This window comes from Stomoxys calcitrans, chromosome 3, assembly GCF_963082655.1.
Source record: "Stomoxys calcitrans chromosome 3, idStoCalc2.1, whole genome shotgun sequence".
In the NCBI taxonomy this organism is placed as follows: domain Eukaryota; kingdom Metazoa; phylum Arthropoda; class Insecta; order Diptera; family Muscidae; genus Stomoxys; species Stomoxys calcitrans.
The window spans coordinates 37,460,644-37,482,034 of NC_081554.1; the positions used below are offsets into that span (position 1 = coordinate 37,460,644).

Consider the following 21,391-nt stretch of genomic DNA (forward strand, 5'->3'; position numbering starts at 1 on the left):
AGTAATGTGGCGGAAATTACAGTACTAAAACCAAGTATATGAAATAAATGTATTTTTTCAAAGAACTGTTAATTTATTTTATTGAAAAAAAAAAACATCTGTTGAATTTATTAATTTTACTTTAGAAATGAAAAACCATAAAGAACTAATCTCTGCCTTAGTAAATCATAGCGAAGATAGTAAGGCAACAAGTAAGAGCGTGCTAAGTTCGGCCGGCCGAAGCTTATATACCCTCCACCATGGATCGCATTTGTCCAGTTCTATGCGCGGTATCTCTTTTAAGGCAAACAAAGAATATTGAATAAGAACTGTTATGCTATTGGAGCTATATCAAGTTATAGTCCGATTCGGACCATAAATGAATGATGAACATTGTAGAAGTCATTGTGTAATATTTCAATTCATTCGGATAAGAATTGCGTCTTGTAGGGGCTCAAGAAGCAAAATCGAGAGATGGTTTATATGGGAGCTGTATCTTAGATATTGATCGATTCAGATCATATTGGACACGTATGTTGAAGGTCATCAGATAAGTCGTTGTACAAAATTTCTGCCAAATTGGATGAGAACTGCGTCCTCTAGAGGCTAAAAAAGTCAAGATCCCAGATCGGTTTATATGGCAGCTATATCGGGTTATTTACCGATTTGCGCCATACTTAACACAGTTATTGGAAGTCATAACAAAACACTTCATCCAAAATTTCAGCCAAATCGGATGAGAATTGCGCGCTCTATTAGCTCAAGAAGTCAAGATTCAAGATCGGTTTATATGACAGCTATATCAGGTTATGAACCGATTTGAGCCATACTTGGCAGAGTTGTTGGATATCATAACAAAACACGTAAACACGTCGTGCAAAATTTCATTCCAATCGGATAAGAATTGCGCACTCTAGAGGCTCAAGAAATCACGACCCATGATCGGTTTATATGGCAGCTATATCAAAACATGAACCGATTAAATACCATACTTAGTGAAGTTGTTGGAAGTAATACCAAATCACCACGTGCAAAATTTCAGTCAAATCGGATGAGAATTGCGCCCTCCATATCAAAACATTGACCGATTTGTACCATACTTAGCGCAGTTGTTGGAAGTGATACCAAAACACCACGTGTAAAATTTCAGTCATGAATGAGAATTGCGCCCTCCATATCAAAACATTGACCGATTTGAACCATACTTAGCGCAGTCAAAATTTCAGTCAAATCTAGAGACTGAAGAAGTCAAGACCCAAGATCGGTTTATATGGCAGCTATATCAAAACATGGACCGATATGGACCATTTACAATCCCAACCGACCTACACTAATAAAAAGTATTTGAACAAAATTTCAAGCGGCTAGCTTTACTCCTTCGAAAGTTAGCGTGCTTTCGACAGACAGACGGACGGACGGACATGGCCAGATCGACTTTAAATGACATGACGCATATTTTGAGGTGTTACAAACAGAATGACCAAATTAGTATACCCCCATCCTATGGTGGAGGGTATAATAAGAATCTAATTTGGAACTCCTTCTGATTACCAGTGTGGGACACATGCACAGCACATGTTCTATAGTTTCTTCTTCCTCGACGTCCTCACAGCTTCTGCAGAAGTCGTTGCTGGCAACCTTCAGTCTGTCAGATAGTTTTCCGATCAGACAATGACCTGTTTTGACGGACAGAATGGTCTGCTCTAGCCAGCGACAGACGTAGCCGTCACTTGACTAAAGAGAATGTTCCCTTAGCCTCACAGCAGTGGTCGCAGAAATTAGTCTAGGTGAAATGTCCAGAGGCATTTCGTGTTGCATTAAAGATGGCGTAATCCTCAGTGCGGCTGTGATGCATAAAAAAGCTATCCTTTGGACCCGTCTGAGTATTGAACCATAGTACAGTGGGATAGAATAGAAAAAATATATCGTGTGATATCGGGTAGAGATATCTTTGAAATTTTGTGTGCTATGTTATGTGTTATGGAGATCAAGTGCAAAATGTCAAGGCCCTAGGTGGTCCGGGTGTCTCTTGGCAGGCCCCTTAAGTTGGTCACCTCGGTATTTCGAAATACGTTTACATTCAATTTAAGAAGGAAAAGAAAAGTAAATACAAATTTAAATTTGCCCGTGAACATAACATTAAGGAACAGGGGCAAGAAAAAGGAGAGTGCATTTTGTGAGTGTGTTTTTCTGTTGGCTACCTGTTGGGGATGATTTTGTTACAAAAGTTAGAAAGTTTGAAAAATTTTCAACTTGCCACCGTTAAAAGATGCTCCCATTCATATATACCTGTTAGTAAAATAGTGAAAAATGCGTAGCAGAAATGGAGGCCACCGCAGCGCAGACGTTAGCATGTCCGCCTATGACATGACGGTTCGAACTCGGCTATAAAAAGGAGGTCCCTAATCATTGAGCTTAAACTTGAATCGGACTGCACTCATTGATATGTGAGTAGTTTGCCCCTGTTCCTTAATGGAATGTTCATGGGAAAAATTTACAATTTGCATAGTACAAATAAGTGTTCATTGTTTATTGTTGTGTGTTTTTCCGTTGGCCACCGGTTGGGGATGATTTTGTTACAGAAACCACATTTAACACTTATTTGAAAGTTTTGAACAAATTCCAACGTACATGTGCTAACTCAGGTATTCAGCTACCGTTAAATAAGATGCTCCCATTCATAAATACATGTTAGTAAAATATTGAAAAATGAGAAGCAACCTGAATAACGGCGATGCATTTTCCATTCAAGTTATTGAATACAATACCACATGTCATTCAAGAAGAGCTCGTTTAACACGGAGAAGAACGAGGAAACTTGGACAATGAACCTAGCCTAGTTTCAAACGTGATCAAGAAGATGCAACGTTGCAATTGCTGATGGACTATTAAGTGAACGGATTCGCATGCTTTTGAAAAATCACGTCATTGGACTTTTTTTAAGTTCACAACCAAAGAACAGAGAGAGAGAGAGGATCGATTAAATTGCTATAAAGCTCAAGTCCCTATAGAGCAAAACATTGAATTCCCCGCATATATTTCATCCAGTCAGTTGTGCAAAACTAACAAAACTACTGAAAATCAAGGAAAGCTGCAGAAAAGAACAAAACTTTGATTTATTGAAGAAATTGTTTGACATAACCACGGTAAAAGGCGAATGGAAGTGCAAAGATGAGAACTTCTACAAACAAAGGCCACGTTGGCTATTTTAGCGGCAAACCTGCTGGTGCCAGTACCATACATCCATTCAATCGAAAAAGGGCAATGGAAGCAACTGTTTCCACACTTACCAACTCACTGATACTTGATTGCTCCCAAAGTAGCATGGACTCATTCGACAACAGTACAGATAGTCCTTGGAAGGTTTACAACGCAACATCAAGCAGAAAAAGGAACCCAACCCAATAGGCATTGCATAACGCCTTGTTACAAGCTCAGAGCTGTCGTTGCCCCCATGTCAGTGAGAAATGCACAAGAAAGCTTCTCGGGTGAAGGAGTATTTGATAAGCACGCTTTATCTGGAGATGTGAAGCTTGCACTTTGAAGGCAAACACCTTGAGAGCGTTGAATATCAGGCCGTGTTGCTCAAAAATGAATCCAAAGAAATCAAGTTGCCTGCGCTTCAAATTATACCAGTGCAGAAGGATTCCAGAATGTGATAGATGATTTCAACCTGTGGGTATCAATTGTGATGATTGTCGCCAATACAACAAGAGTGAATACCGGCAAAAAACAAACGTTTTAGTTCGACTGCTGCAAATGTTCGAAGAGAAAGGTCACCCCACGCAAGTTCATCAGTCGCCAGCATCATGTGCTGCATCACTTTCTTCGTTGCCGATACAACAAGAGTGAATACCGGCAAAGGGACAAGTGTTTTAGTTCAACTACTGCAAATGTTCGTAGAGATAGGTCACCCCACACAAGTGCATCAGTCGCCAGCATCATGTGCTGCATCACTTTCTTCTCACATGGACGATGAGCAGGAATTGCAGAATGATGAACTGAAAGCAGCCTTTAGAAATGGTAAAACTCAGATTAAGAAAACAGGCGGCTGGAAAGATGGCATGAACATTTTCTTCCACCTAACTCATGTCTTCCGTCACTTCACTGAGAGGAGTGAAATCCTTTTGTGAAGTTAAACCAGATACCAAACATCTGTAATGCACGCTGGAACTCTCGTGCTATTCTAGCTCTTCTTGCGTTTAATCTGATGCCTGAAACCTGAAACAGGTTGCGAAAAATATGTTTATTAATTTTTATACCCACCACCGTAGGATAGGGGGTATATTCATTTAGTCATTCCGTTTGCAACACATCGAAATATCAATTTCCGACCCTACAAAGTATATATATTTCGGATCGTCGTAAAATTCCAAGACGATTTAACGATGTTCGTGTGTCTGTCCGCCTGTTTTAATCACTCTATAGCCTTCAAAAATTGAGATATTGAGCTGATATTTAGCACAGATACGTCTCTATGATACACGCTAGTTAAGTTCTTGAACGAGCCAAATCGGATTATATGTGGATATAGCTGCCATATGGACCGACCTCCACATAAAGGGTCTGAAGCCCATATAAACTTTCTTTTTTAACCGGTTTCGCTGAAATTTGAAACAGTGAGTAGCTTTACGCCTCCCAACATAGGACCCAAATATGGTTCAGATCGGCCTATATTTAGATATAGCTGCCATATATACCGATCTGCCGGTTAAGGGTCTGAAGCCCATAAAAGCTCTATTTATTACCCAATTTCGCTGACATTTGAAACGATGAGTTGTTTGAGCCTCCCGATATCCGAGTTTAATATGGTTGAGGTCGAACTATACTTATACTGCCATATAGACCGATCGCCCGATATAGGGTCTGAAGCCCATAAAAGCTTTATTTTTTATCCGATTTCGCTAGTAAGTAGTTTTAGGCCACCCGCTATCTGACCCAAATATGATGAAAATCGGACTATATTTAGGTATAGCTGTCATATAGACCGATCTGCCGGTTAAGGGTCTGAAGCCCATAAAAGCTTTATTTATTACTGGATTTTCGTTGAAATTTAAAATACAAAATTCAGCAGTGACTTATATTTATAAGACCACTAAATGTCCGTCCGAATTTGGGCGCAAAAGTTATCCAATTTTCATCGGATTGTGACGAAAGGGGGTTTATATATATATACCCGAGGTGGTGGGTATGCATTAAGTTCGGCCCGGCCTTCTTACTTGTTTACTCATGGCGTGATTATTGATTCAGAATTCAATTGTTTCGCGCTGAATCGGCAGAGTACATGGCTGAGGTTATACGAGGGTTGCCATTTATATTTCGGGATTAGAGAACACAAAAACAAATATTAATCATCGAAAATCGCTCTATTGTTTTTCAAAATATTCCTTTTTAAGATCTATACATTTTGCATGCGTTTGAACTAATTATCGAAGCACTTTTGCCACTCGGATTGAGGTATCTCCAAAACATTCTTTCTGAGCGCATCAACCGCTTTTTCAGGTGTCGAAAAATGTTGACCTCTCATTTTATTTTTTACGTACGAGAATGAAGAAAGAAGTCATTCGGTGCCAAGTCAGGACTATACGGCGGATGACTCATCAAACCGATGTTTTGAGTGCTCAAAAGTGCAGTTGTTTCGTATTTTTGGAGAATTTCTTCCGACCAATTGACACGAGGCTTTTTTTGAGCGATTGACAAATTGTGTGGGTCTAACGACAAATTTCTTTGACGGTCAAATATTTATGCAGAATTGAATGTGTGCTGGTCCCACTAACCTTGAAGAACTATCTGTAGATCCGAATGACTGCCGAAAAGCTCTCAAATACTTGAAGACACATTGAAAAAAATATGAATCTCCAACCAACATTGCCCGGAGCGCCAACAAGGCAACATCCCACTAGGATACATCCTCCTAAATGGCAATGTGGATATTTAACTTCCTTGGATTTTCTGTAGCCTAGAGGTCGCGGATGCATCTTCCACAGAGTTGCAAAATGTCACCCAGGATTTTTTCTGAGACTTACGCAGCTCGCATTTGCGTTTTCTCAACTCAGGCTTCTACCCCTTCATTAGAGAAATCAATTCTGTCGGCCACCATGTCGATCGCTGTTTGGCCCTAGGTTTAGTTCTAGGAAATACATACTTAATCGATGCATACGGGGCGTTCGCGATTCGCTCCAGCAATATAACAATGTCATCCATGGCTGTTGATCTACTCAGGTCTACAAGGAACAATGTTGTAAAATGCTTGCCGAAACTTAACACCATTCCAACTTGCTTCCTTTTAGGTGAGGTTCTGCAGTATTTCCAACAAGGAAGGCATCTAAAACACAGATTGATGTCCAAACCGTCCCCGTTCATTAGATTATTTCAAATCATTGTGCAAAATATTTTCATAGATTAGCTTGGAATTTGCCTTACACTATCATCGATAATCCTATGAATAGTATACTTTTCAATGGCTTTGACTCATCCGTTCGACACCACACCAGGCTATTTGTCAAAGCGTTGGTTGTTAACATCCAAAGTTCCATCCAAATGTTAAGGCTTCGTTCTAGTTCATTTGGTACACACGACTTTGGCGTTCTAGTCACACAACCTTGTATAACGATGCGTACAGCGTACAGTTCATGCAGCCATTAGGAAAATCACAACAGAAATCACAAAAAATAAATATATGACAAAATGTTTTTTAATAATTCCGTTTTCTTATCTCTCGTTTCAGATCTGAAAAATGAAACCTAGCCAACAGCTCTCGATGTGCGGTCAACTAAAACAATAATATAAAAAGGCAGAGACATTAACAACAACCACACCAAAGCAACAACAAAAACAATACTAACAAAAACAAACGTCGAGCGAAAATAATGGATACGAATGGCGGTACGGCAACAGTACCATCCATTGCTGCCGCCGTTGCAGTTACCAACCACCGAGCATCATCATCAAATGTTATCGCCATTGGCAATCAGAGCTCCAATAACAATTCCAGCAATCCAAGCGACCCCCACAGCACCCACCACAGCACCCACCACAGCACTCTAATACATGGCACCGCACACAGCACTCTAATACACAACAATAGCAGCAGCAGCAGTACCAGCAGCAGTGGATATGACAGCACTTCGGCAACACCCACCAGCAGTAGCAGCAGCAGTAGCGCTTATGAAACGCACACGGCCGCAACAACGCCGGTTATTTTGGCGGAGACAACGCCTCATATACCGACTGTCACAGTGGCCGCAGTGTCACCATTCTATAGTGAGGCTATAAACTCTCAGGCTCTTGCCGAGTCACAGCATTATTCAGCTGCGGCCCAACACCAAGCAAGCAACTTACATTCGCACCTGCCACACCACAATCAACAGCAACTTTCCACAATCCAGCCATTTCAACAGCAACATTCGCAAAAGCAACATCAACAGCAGCAGCAGCAACAACAATATTATTCAAATACCTACGACTACGCGGCGTCACAGCAGGAACAACAACAATTGCTGTATCAACAAACCCCTCTGCAGGATCATCAACAGCCACTGAATCATTCATATTTGGAGCCCAGTGGTAGCTTCGATGCCTCAAACACGGCTTCTGGAATAAACACCATCGGCGCTACGTCTGCGGGGTCCTACCAACACCAGACAATGGGAAGTCATCCTTATAAGAGTACAGGAATAACAGCGGCCCTTAATTATGAGCGTCATATGGGTGGTCGTTCAACCTCGGCTCGAAGTGGAGCGCCCAGTTATCACGAAGTCGCCTCGGCGTCCAAATCCAGCAGCCACTCGCAACATGGCCAGCAATACTTGGGCCATTCAAATTTGCCGTCGTCATCCTCCTCCTCATCCTCTTCAAAGTCCAGATCCGCCTCCTCCTCACTTTTGGGTTCATCATTAATGGCCACCTCATCTTCGGCATCGTCAAAACCCCAAGCTGCCGCCACTCCATTTTATGCTCAACCACTGTCCCAGCCACCACAAACCAGCAATGCAACGACATTTTATGACCAGATCAAGCACAAAATTCCTCTGGACTACCATGAAAATTATGGCAGTTATCCTAATACAGCGGCTTACCAGCAGAAATACTATGCCGCCGCCAAATCCCAGCTGAAGGAGGCGGCGTATGGATCTCCCCAGACTGCTGCAGCTTTGGCGGGAAAATCTTTGTATCACAATAGCAACAGCTACTTTGCGGCGGGTGCCTCAGCTCAACATGCATCGGCGGCAAGTGGCTTGCCACCCTCTGCTGGCTTTGACAAGTACATGTATGCTGGGGGATATCCTTCGTTGGGCTATGAAAGTAATCCAGCTGAGACCATCTATCGTAAGTCAAGTGCCAGCTCCCTAAGCTCTTCATCATGGCCTTGGGGTCTTGATTATGCCTCAGGAAATAGCCGTTCCATACCACCGCCGCCACCAACGGCAGCAGCTTCAACGGGTCACTTACCCACAGCCACCGTGGCGCCGACACATGCCACCTATTTAGGTCCCAACACAACGCATTTGGCGAGGGATCCCTATTACATGAGCCATGATAAGTACGGTGTAAAATATGACAAATATACCTCGGCCTATCCGCAGACAGGTGCCTATGCAAGTCCGCCAGCCGCACGACATCATCTGTGGGCGCCCACACACAATCCCCTAAACGAAAGACTACCCGCCGCTCCCTTAGCTCCACCGCCCCATGGTGCACATGCCATGCATACAGCTGCACCTTATTATCCACCAACCAATGCTGGTCCTCCAGCCTCCATTAATGCCCGACAAAGTTGCTGCACCCAACCCTATCCACCACAAAATTGTTTTTATCCGCCCCCGCCATCAGGACGAATAACGCATGGGCAACCCGTACCATCCATGATGGGTGCGTCCTCCTCCTACATAGGCTCACAATCTGCCCCAACGCACCACCATCAACCGCATCTCAGTGCCTTGAGTTCCAGCTGCAAATACGGGAACAGCGGTTTGGATTATGCACCAGCAAGCAAACTGAAAACTCCTAATGATCTCTATATAAGCTCACATTATGAGACCTCAAACCTGCCACCACCTCACCACTTGGCGCACAGCCACCATGCAAGCAACTATCCATACCCAAGTGGACCCAGCAATCAACTATACAATGCCAATCAAATGGGAGGAGGGCATGGTCATCAGCCAGCAGGACCTTTAATAGCCCACGATGGCTTGGGAAATTCCACCACATACACCAATGATCTCAGTTTGCCTTCAACGGCAAACACTTATGATGCATATCTACATGAACCGCCCCCTGTTTCCTCGCATGTGAATGCCCAAGCAATGAGTATGCCAGCACACGCGTCAAATTATGCTGCAGCATCGGCGAATAAACGTGCCTTATTGGATTATCGCAAACCCATGCAGCAACCAACTGTGCAAGGAATCCAAAGCTCAGATAATTCCTACAACCATCAAGCAGCGGGCAGTGTACGCAGCAGCGGCGGTGGTGGAGGTCATTTTGGTCATTCAACAGAATTACAAAACCCCTCCGAGACGACCAGCAACACCTACAATGACTATGACAGCCAAGCCTCTGGTTATGCTGATGAGGAAAACGTTGCTGCCTCACTGCATCATGGCAAGTCTACCGAAGAAGGTACCAACAAAAATTTGAGTTTGCGAGATTTCATAGCCAATTGGAATGATGATGAAGAGGACTACGGAGCTTCCAATGAAGTCATGGGCTTCGAGCAGGAATCAACGCCAATTAATCCTATAGCGCAAAGCTCCAGTGCCGAAAGTCCTGCCAACATGGAACCAACACCACCTCCCTTAATGGAGGAGAAACCAATGGTGAAAATAAAGGAGGAAATTTCTAAAAAACTTGCAACTCCCTCAGTCCCCGTCCACAATGAGGTAGATGGCAATCAATATGTCAACTTGCCGGATATCATCATCGACATAGAGAAGTCCAATGTGAATAGTTCCATTATCACGCCACCCATCGGTGAGACTTTGGCCGAGCTCAATCCTCTGAGCCTGGATAACTTCGATGTAGAAAAGGAATTGGATCAGCTGCAACAAATGAAGAAGACCGAACTTGACTCAGTCATAGTGAAACCACATGATTTGGAGGAAAAGGCAACGGAAAGTAGATCTCCCGAAAGTAGCCTTAACCAAGCGGCTAAAAACTTAACAACCCAACTAAGTTTTGAAGATCTAAATTTGGACAGCGCCACCAAAACGGTTTTAGCACCAAAGCCACACAATTCCACTGATGTGGAGGGTGGCTATGATAGCGGCAGCAGTCGTCATTCGAATGAATCCTCATTATTCGAGAAAGAATATGAAACTTTTATACACAAAATCTCTTCAAGCAATGAACCGCTTACCAAGGCGGAAGAGGAAATCGAGCAAAAGGTTCAAGACTTTTCAAAATTCTACAAGCGAAAGCGGAAACTAAGAGATGAAGAAGTCAAGACCTCGAGCAGCAGCAGCAGCAACAGCACCAGCACAGAGCAAAGTTCGAAGAAACTCAGATCAGGCGAAGCGGAAGAAGTGAATGATTCAAATTTTCCCAGGGTCTACACGAAAAAATCTCGCAATAGACTACACAGAAAAATCGAGGTAAAACGTTTGAAATTGAATCTATTCCGTCGCAGAAAACCCTCTTCCTTCTATTGCAAGCTCATGCACTCGCTGCAAAATTATCGCCTGAACCGTGGTAATCGCGTAAGGGATCTTATGAAAGAACTAAGAGAGGAACATTTGCCACTTATCAAAAGAAGATCGATTAAAAACTATTCACTGGCTTCAAATGCAGCAGCGAACCGATTTAGTCCTCTGCCTTTAAAGAATCTGGTCTTAAAGGTCATCAATACGGATGATTTTCGAGGCAGATTTATGGTAACCACCGTTAGACAAGAAGAATTTTCTGCACCAGAGGAAAAGCACGTATGCGTTGATCCCTCTTGTGAGACCTGTGAGGTTATACGCAGTCTTATGGAGCCAATGGTAGATGAGGCAACTCCCGCCTATGATGCTGTGCTCTATACCAGGAACGAAGACAGTGGTCCGCTAGCTCTTGCACCTTGTGTTGAATTAACAACAGGTGCAACGCAAATAATTCTAACGGAAGGGGAAAATTGTGAAATTTTAGATGAAAGCGAAATTGTAGTGATCCAAGATGTAAGCGAAGCCATAGAGCTGTCGGCAACAGAGGAACCGATTTCACTTCAAACAGCCGTAGCAGATGAAGCAACTCATGATATCAAACAAGGCAATAAAGCCAATAGTGAATACGACAAAGTGTCATCTGTTGGTGTTATCATCAAAGCAGATGCTGGAGAATCACAAAAGATCCTGGAACAGGAACTTCAGCAACCATCCATTGAAACATCACCCACGACAACTTCAACAGATATAACTGCCAAGCAAAGTGAGCAACCCCATCAACTAGCTCAGAAGAAGTCTAATGCCAAAGAAGCCAATTCGGAAGAGGAAGTGCAATTAGTTCTTCAAATCGAGTCTCCACGTGCTACAAGTGTAATACGAAAGCACGAATCTAACTCAACCGAAAGAGATACTGAATTTGAGCCGAAAAGGAGATGTAACCCAATCGATGACGAAAACAAAGAGACGTCTACTGATCCATTATGCAGAGCTACAGCAAAAACTTCCCCAAATCGGCAATTACAACCAGAGGTTGTTGTCACAACTACAGTGATATGCAAAATTCAGAGTAAACCCAACGATCAGAAAGAGCAAGTTTCTGAAAAAGTTGTAGAGAGCACCACTAAGATCTCAAAAATTCAAAAGGAAGAAGTTATTCTCCATAGCCTAGAGGGGAAGATTACATCTGATAACGACCATCAAATCACAGCACAAGAAACAGCCGTTATTAGAAAACATGAAACCAAGCCAAAGGAATCAGAAGACAGACCTAAAGAAGAAGACAACTTCCCTCCCAAGGAAAATGACAACAATTCAGATTCAAGTGAATCAGACTCTTGTAGCAGTAGTTCATGTTCTACCTCCGAAAGTTCAGATGATGATGACGATGATGACAATGCTAAGGAAGGAGAAGAAAGTCAAGATTCAAGTGATTCAGATTCAGATTCCGACTCTGACTCAAATGGAAATGAAACTCTTAAAACCCTAATCAAGGTTGTCGAGAAATGTGAAAAGCTTTCAAAAGCAACCAAGAGTGAACGGTGTGACAAAGAAGCAGAAGAGGATGCTAGTTCCATTGAAGGCAAGAAACTACCGGAAATCTCAATAAATCATGAGGATAGCAGAAAAGAAGTACAAGCCTCCAACGAAGATGTCACAAACCCTAGAGATTTTGTTACGAAGCCCACAGGGAATATTATTAAATATTCCAATACTCCACGGAAAACAAGCAGTCAACAATGTTCCAAATCATCAAACCAAGAAAATTCCACTGCACTGGAAAACATTGAGCTATCAAGCTCACATGTCAATGAAGCCGAAGACCCATGCGGACCTCCCAAATCAATTGAGAAGATATGTACGGAAAAGAACATCGACAATAACAATAGGCGCTCAAATGTTATTCCTCTTTCCAGCACGGATAGTGGACCTAAGGCCATCACCGTTCAGAATGCACACATAGAAGTAACAAGCGATTTACCTTTACCTGATGATAAACATAACACTCCATCAGCTAGTCCTCCCAAAGAGAAAAATCACGAGCAAACTCAATTAAAGACAGAACTCCCTTCCGACGCAGAGGCTACTGTTCAAAACCTTTCTACTAGTGTAACCAATGAACAAGATTACAAATCTACTGAATCTCTTGAAGAAGTTACTGATGATTCTGAAAAGTGTTCTCAAGCTCATTCTAATTCAACTTCGGAAAAATCTCTAGCAAAAACTTCTCCGCAATTGATTAATGAACATTTTGAAAATTTGCAAAATCTACCTTCTGCCAACGAAGATAAAATTCAAGTTCAAGAAGTCCAACTCAATACATTAAAAGTTCAACGCCATTTCGGGGGTATAACCCCTGCCGCTGAAGACTCAACATCCATTAAACATACATATGCTAAAACAAACTCTAGCCCGGAACATTGTTCGAGAAATTCCTCAACAAATTCTTCATTAAAATCTCCAGAGGTTCCCACAAAGTCAAATGTCATAGATCTATCGGAAGAAATATCCTCATCCGAAAATTTCAAATCAGATAAAACTGACAACGTAAAGAAATCTCCTCACATAGTGGATATCACCGACGAAACCACATCAGAAGAAGAGGAATCCGATTCAGATTCCGATTCAGAGCAATCTATGGAAAATATAAGAAAAAGCCCAGAGAAACCCATATCTGAGCAGTCATCAGCATCTGAAGACTCCGAAATTTCATCATCACCAGCTACCGAGGAGAAACACCCGAAAACTTCTCCGAAATCGAAGGTGACAAATATGGATAACGAAAGCATCATTATAGCTGAGCACGTGCCAGAAGAATCCCTTAACTCCACATCGGTTATCAAGTCTCTTGAAGATTTGCAACGGCAGAAAGAACTTCAACATGGCATTAAAAACCAAATCATATCTCCACCATCCTGTCAAGAAAGCAATCAAGAAATTTCGAGAAATGTCGCAAGAAGAGAGGACCATTTCAAGGAAATCTTTAATTTAAAATCTGTCATAAAAAACTCTATTTCTTCGAAGGAGGAAGAACCAGTTACTACCTTACACGAAGATAAACTAAAGGACACTCTTGAAGCTGATAACACTTCATATCAAAATAACAGAAATAACGAATACTCCCTAGAAGAATCCAGAGAAGGTCCAATTGAAACTTATTTGCCTTGCACACCAAACCCAAACTCAAACCCCACCTCATCCATGGCAAATGATTCGAAACGAAAATTTGAAACCCCAAACTCACAACGCTATCTGAGTGACAATTTTGAGCCAAAACGAAGAAATAAATTCTCTGAGCTATGGGAGGAGTCTAGAACATTCGAAGAATCTGAATCCAATGCATTTTTCGAGCCACAAAATTCCCAAGACCGAATATTTGAACAATTTAGAGAAATATCCCCTGAATTAAGTCAACACCAAATGCCATTGGAAACTTTTAATGAACAAATACAGACAGGACCATTCAAAAGCCATATAAATCCCACCAATTTACCCACACACTCTCAAGCGACCATTGTTGAAGATTTTAACGATGAAGTACTTGATTTGTCTAAGGATTCGAAGTTTTCACATCATATCGAAGATGAAAGAAGCAATTCAAGGGACTATGAGGATCCTTCTGTTGCACAAACATCAGTTCTAACATCACCGCCAAGAGCTAGTGTTTTGGGAAATTTAAATGAATCTCCTCCACGACCTTTCAAACCTTTCAATCAGTTATCCGAATCTCCTCAACCAGAAGAAACAAATACATCTAGGGCTTCGAGTTACCAGGCAGAAGACAATTACTTTCAAACTCCCATAATAGAACATACTGCAAACGATATTGATCTTATGGGGGAAAAAATAACACCATTGAGAGAATTATCCTCAATTGATGAAAATACCGGTGAAGTACCCTTTAAGGCAAGTACCTCTCCATATCTATCATCTCCTTCGAATGAATCCTTAAATGAAGACAGCCATCCAGCAACATTGAAGGAATCTGATATGTCAGACTCAGAAGCTCACGAATCACCTGAAACTGAAATGCCAACACGTCATCAATTAGAATGCAGCTTGACACTTAATGTTGCAGAACCAGCTATGAAACCAATAGACGATGAGGAGGACATAAGTCCAGAAAATAGTGCAACTGCAGCAATAGATCTTCAGCAACCTTTAATTTGGGGCTCCAATTCAGTGATGGAACAAACCCCTAGTGGAACAGCAGATGAGAACATAGTACCTTCATTAGACAGTTCATTAGTCCATAACCTTCAACAGCAAGGCGATACAGAGACTCTAGCTAGCAATGAAAATGAACAACGTTCGTCAAATGCCTTAATAAGCCCTACTCCAGAGTTTTCGCAAAATAATTCCAAGGATAGTCTTAATTCCCCAGATACTGCAATATCTTCAGACCTTGAAACCTCCAGAGATGGCAAGAAAAACAACTCTCCAGAGTCTCCAAACAATTCATCAATCATAAATCATGCAGAGGTCAACGTTGCAGTACAAAATTGTGATGAATCCTTAAATGAAAAAGTAAGAATTACAAACAGAAGCCCAGTTGCTAATATAATAAAGGACACGGTCATATCCATTCAACATACCAAAGAATCTTTAGTCTCAGAACCTAATTTGAATACCTCAACGCACCATAATGCTGAACTACAAACCTCTACTTCAATAGCTCTAGCAAGCAAGTTAACAAATGAAAAAGATCCTCAAGTTTTATCATCAACTAATGTTGATGCCTCATCTTCCACTAAGGAATCACTGATTGCTGAATTTTCACCATCAGCATCAAAAGCCATTGAGATTGTACCACAAAGCAGTGACAGCGAAGAAACAGTTGAAACCTTCAAAGCAGAAACAGAAGGAGCGGCATGCAGTGGAAATATTTTCCAAAACAACACTACGGAAAGAATTGACATAGAACACCTGCCAACAGAAACTGTGCTTACATTGGCTGATGATTGCCAAATAAACTCAAGTGAAAAATTTGGAACTCAACTGGCTACTGAATCTTTTCCAACTACTTTGAAAGCGGAAGAGATTTTTTCGGTTGAAGATCTTCCGGTAGAAGATAAAGCAGAACTCACGGTTTCTCCACCATCAATAGATGTCTGCCAAGCGACTGACGATGTTGTCCAAAAAACAAAATCCTGCCATCAATCTGAAGATTTGAAAAATTCACATTCTAAGTTGGAACCTCAAAAGGAAACCCTATCGAATGAGGCTGCCACAGATTTCAAAGAGAATGAATTCCAAAAGATTGATACGAATGATGCAGAATGCCATGATTCCCAACCATCCATCCCTGTTTCAGAAACCAAAGAGAGTAGCTTACAACTTCAAACCAAAGTCAATACTGTAGAAACATCAGCTGGCCAGCTAATGCCAGAAATCGAAGAGAAAACTCCTTCAGAATTGCAAACTGCCGAGACTTTGGCAAATGTTTCCGAACACCAAAATTTGAGATCTTCCCTCTCAGAAGCGGACAAAAAAGACGAAAAATCATCCAGCGATGCCAAGAATTCTGAACTTCTTTCTTCAAACCTCGATGCAGACAATACCCATAAATCAAACGCCAAAGATGAGTCATGTGATTCAAAATCTCCTTCTAGTCCACGTTCCCGCGAAGCAAGCCCCGAAATGAATTTCTGGAATACAAAAGGCAAATACAAAGCTTTAAGAACATATCAATCAGATGCTTCAAAATCTCCAATCAACAATATACGCTGTAATGAATCTCGTGGTAGTACACCAGAAACTACAAATCCATTATGTCAAAATGAATCAGAAGCCAAAGAAGCTGTCAAGCAAGATAAACATTTCTCCTCACTTTCCGATATGGACGAAAATCTCCTCTCCAAGCAGCATGACAAAACAGTACCACAGATAGATGATTCCAATTGCCCTTCTCTGGACAAATTGAATAACTCCAAACTGGATGATGAATCCTCGGGTTTTAAAATGCAAACCAGTTTCGATGATGGCTCTGATTTCAATGGTTTTGAGGATCAACACGAGGAGGAGCGCATACGTAGAGAAATTGAAAATCTCAATGATGACTCTGCAGCTAATGATGCCTTTCTATATGCAACAAATGCTGGATCGCCTCTTAAAACTCCCTCGCCAAGTAGTAAATCATCATCAGAATTGGATGAGTTGGAGGCTTTGGAAAAGGAAATTTCTCAACACTGTTTGGCAAGAAATCTAAAGGACTCACCAAAAGCAACAAGTGGCGATGTAGCAAATGACTTGCAGACTGAATCCACCAATATGGTAAGCGTATCGGATGTAATCATATCAACCAATGATATAGAACATATCAAAAAGATGTTAGAAAGTGATGAAGAGCCTCCCAACGATGAAGTGACGGCAGTGAGCAATGCCAAAAATCTTCTATTATTAAAGAATCATACCGAAGAAGTACAGAGAAGAGAAACTCCTGCAGAGACCAATAATAGCTTAAGTAGAGTTTGTATTATACCAAAGTTAAGTGACCTTTGTAGGGCTGCCTTAAATAGTTCCTTGAATGTTAGACAAATAACAATTGTACAAAACAATGATGTAGAAGCAAACAACAGTAGCCACAACTCCCCCCTAGGGTCCACAAGGTCCAATTCCTCACCACCAGCGGTTGAGCGTGAACTGAGTGTTGAAGAGGCTCTGGCAGAAATGTATCGCCAAGCTGGGGTACTATTATCAGATCCCGAGGACAATGAGAATGCAACAAGTGCAACATTAACCTGCAACTCAGGCACAGAAGCGGACACAACTGCCGCCACCACAGCAACAACTACAACAACTGAAGAAGCTCAAGATGTTTTACTTATAAATTTACATGAAATTTTAAATAGCAACAATGATGTTTATGTTTTACAATGTAATATGAATGTTAACAATGGCGATGCAGATGAAACTAATGCCAATGCCGATGCCCCATCTGATGCCAATGCAACTAGCCAAGCCAACAAAACGGAAAGAGTAAATACCACCACACTGCAGTTGATAGGTATCCTCAATAGGGACAGTGAGAGTTCAGAGATACACATCATTAGTTCCGATTCCGAAAGTGAGGTAATTATTTTAAGCGATTGTGATACTGATGTTGAATTTCAACCTCCTCCGCCCCCCACTAGCTATATGTCTCCACCCACAACGGCTCATCGCGAGTATATACCCTTTATCAATGACTACGAAGATACCACCAGCGATAGTATGTCCGATTTATCGACCATACATCATGAGGAAATCGTACCTGATAATTTAAATAAATTTTTACAAGAGGAATTCTACAAATACTTGCATGAGAAATATGCCCAAAAAAAGCTCTCCAAATACTATCATGCCAATCGGATATTGAGAAAGTACAAAAAAAGTAGAATAACCCATAAAAATCGCACGTAGTTGTCGTAGGGTGAAAAGAATAGATTAAAAGCCTATGGTTCTAACATATCGTACAGCTATAACTGAAATATGTTGTAGGCAAACTTTGTTTTTGGTAAAGGTAAAGACAGAAGTGTTGTAACTTCAGTTGATGTTTTGATGTTTTATTTTCTATTGACAAAAACAGATTATAAATAAATTGTTTTCAAAATATCTCAATAGCCTCCACTTGATGTTCGCATTATTTTAAGAATATGTCATTACATTTGGCGAAGAAATAATAACAGTTTCATATAACGCTCAACAAAGCCCAAATCGTAAATATTTTCTATTATCGAAAGCATTCTACCAAGATAAATTTATAAGGTAGGAGCAGTTGTCCAACAACAAAAAATTGAGTACACTATTTGTCAAAATCAGCATTTTGTGGAACCCTGATTTTGAGTGTGTTACCAGTTTGCGCCATTTTTCGTTGGTTGTATTTGTTATGGTTCTTACCTATAATGCACACACGCAAAACTTGAGAAAAACTTGCACTCAGCTGTTTGCTGAACACTACCTCGGTAAATATGCCTTGCATTCTCCCCTTGAGTACTTTGTGTGTTATAGGCTGTTAATACGGCACATCATGATCGTACTCATCGTGCGAACGTGTTGATTTCAGCTTTTGCCAAAAACGGTACATAGATTTTTTTTTTTTTGATTTTATTAAATGTTCCTTACTTTTCTTCTCTTTTTATAACTTTATTGTGGACAGAACGTGTTTTTCAATATCTGTCAATGTTTACAAATTTCTGTGTAAATGGTATTCGTTAGACGCCAATCATCGAAAAAAGCAAATGATTTTGATTTTTCAGGCGTGACTGATGGCCATGTGTACATATGACGTATACAACCTTATTTTCATCAGCACCATTACAATGACCACGCATCATGATGTGCAATGTTAAGAGCCCATAAGAACCCGACAAATGTCACACTGATTTTTTTTGTGGTCTTCAAACAAAATCCGTTAGGAGAAAATTAGTTACATATATGCTTAAATTAGAAGATTTTTTAATGACTCTGAGTCTGTCCCCGACAAACATCGACATTTGTTTCATCGAAAGCACATTACGAAAACGCTATTTTGCATATATTTCCGCCCCCTACTTATCATGTATCATAATGACTTGTTCTTACTCAAATTTGAAGATTCACTTAAATTAATCATATCGTTTCGATATAGACTGATTTCTTAACTGTAGAACCTCTTCTTTATAACCATGACATATCAGATACAGCTAAAACGCGTCCATTTGGTATATGGGTACTTTATATGCATACGACTTTAGCAAATAAAATGCCACTTGACATGTTTTAAATTCTCGGCCAATAATTGTCCAAATGGTATAAAAATTTGGTGTCATTGTCAATTAGATACAGTCATGGGCTTCGTTTTAGCGTTTTATTTGTAATTGCACACTCAATTAAGCAATTAAGGGTAAAAGTTGAGTACAGCTTACCTTTTTATAAAAGTACGTTGACATTGGCCACTAAACCCCGATTTGTGGCCTTTTCGAGATTTACGAGCTAAATCCCATGATTTTTTTGCAGGTTTTACCATACAAATATAAATCGCATTTTTCCAGGACTTATTTTTGAATACCAAATAAACCCGATTTCATGGCTGAATAATCGATAAAAGTACCAAAATATGCAACTATTTTCAAGAATTGTGTATGGATATGTGTGTTATATACATTCATATATAAGCATTTACGCTTGTGTATGTCACTTAAATCCCCTAAAAATCCCCCGCAGTGTAAACGGACGAGATTTAGTTAAATCCAGATAACAAGAATTTCAATGTAAACGTGCTATAACACAAGTATGTATGACTGGAAAGTAGATCTGGCAAAATATCGATGTCACTATGGATATTTTTTTTTTTGGCTGACTATCGATTAATATTACAATAATTCTATCGACATTATCGGCAAGGTGTTGCTATTTGTAAAATTGAAAGATAACAAGCAAAAACGTGCTCAGTTCGGCTGGACCGGATCTTATATACCCCTTGAAATTACACAGATACTTCTAATCGATCCAGGTCGTTGGGGATTTTCGGGTTTACATAAAGCTCTCTTATAGCTCTCTCGATTTGACTTTTTGAGCCACTAGAGGGCTCAATTCTTCTCCGATTTGCTTGATAAGTTGATTCCCCAATATGATCTCCAAATATGACTTCTTGAGTCCCTAAAAGCCGCAATTTTTGTCCGATTGAAATTTTGCACATAGTGTTCTCGTATGATTTCTAACAACTGTGCCAAGTACGGTTTAAATCTGTGTACAACCTGATATAGATCCCACATAAATCGATCTCCCGATTTGACTTCTTGAACCCATGAAAGCCACAATTTTTGTCCGATTTGTCTGAAATTATGTACATACTATTCTGTTATGACTTCCAACAACTGTCCCAAGTACGGTTCAAATCAGTCAAGAACAATATGTCGTGGGTTGGATTCCCACCAGAGACCTGGTCTGTCGCTACAGTGGTATCACGATGGACTAAAATTGTTTAATTGAGTCTGTTTACAAAAAAAGACTGCCACCACAACCAAACCAAACAGTGATCTGTGGAAACCATAATAATAATAACCACTTAAAATTAAATACAGATATTTCTTATTGATGTAAGTCACTCAGGGCATTAGATGGACCAAATCAGTTCACATATGAAAATAGCTCTCATTAAAAGACTCGTGGCACATTTTTATTCCCTCCATAATTTTCATTATTTGCAAGCCCATATGCTTGCTTGAAACTATTTTCTTGAATATGTACACCATAATGTGCAATAGTTTGAGTATTTATGCCCATCACTGGGCTATATGCTCAAATACTCACAATTTCTCTCCAGTAGGAGAGACACAAGAGAATAATTAAATGTCCGGTGAATGAATAATCGTTTGCCGCTAACGAAACACTTTCGCCGTGAAAGAGTTTTTGGTTTTACAACAAATGAAAGATCCTTTTGCTGCAGGCAAACTGCTAAAGGGTCGACAATAAACAAAGTTAGTTTCGCTCATACTGCTACGTTTATGGCCAACGTTTAGTAGTAGAACTTTGTAATAAAAGTATTTTGTATGTCGTAATAATGTCCCAAAAGTTTTATTTCTGCGGGTAATTGGAAGATCGGCTTGTAAGGAATTAATATTAGGCAAGTTGCATGATGATCAAGTTGGGGAATGGTTAAGTCAGGGAATGGTTAAGTCGGCGGATAGTTAAGTCGGCGGATGGTTAAGTCGGGGAATACAAGCATACTGTTAGTCATAACAGAAGTTGTTGCTCAAAATTGTAGCCAAGTCGGATAATAATTGCTCACTTCATGTGCTCAAGATGTCCAG

At 40.6% G+C, this 21,391-nt stretch overlaps 1 protein-coding gene across 1 annotated transcript in view; it reads left to right on the forward strand.

Annotated features, from left to right (window-relative positions):
* The window catches only part of LOC106082305 (uncharacterized), a 64,413-nt gene extending 45,210 nt beyond the window's left edge, over positions 1–19,203 (forward strand). The window contains exon 2 of the mRNA XM_013244739.2: positions 6,707–19,203. Coding sequence (XP_013100193.2) covers positions 6,849–18,020 — 11,172 coding nt within the window. The 5' untranslated portion in view covers positions 6,707–6,848 and the 3' untranslated portion in view covers positions 18,021–19,203. The remainder of the gene's footprint in view (positions 1–6,706) is intronic.
* Positions 19,204–21,391: the final 2,188 nt, after the last annotated feature.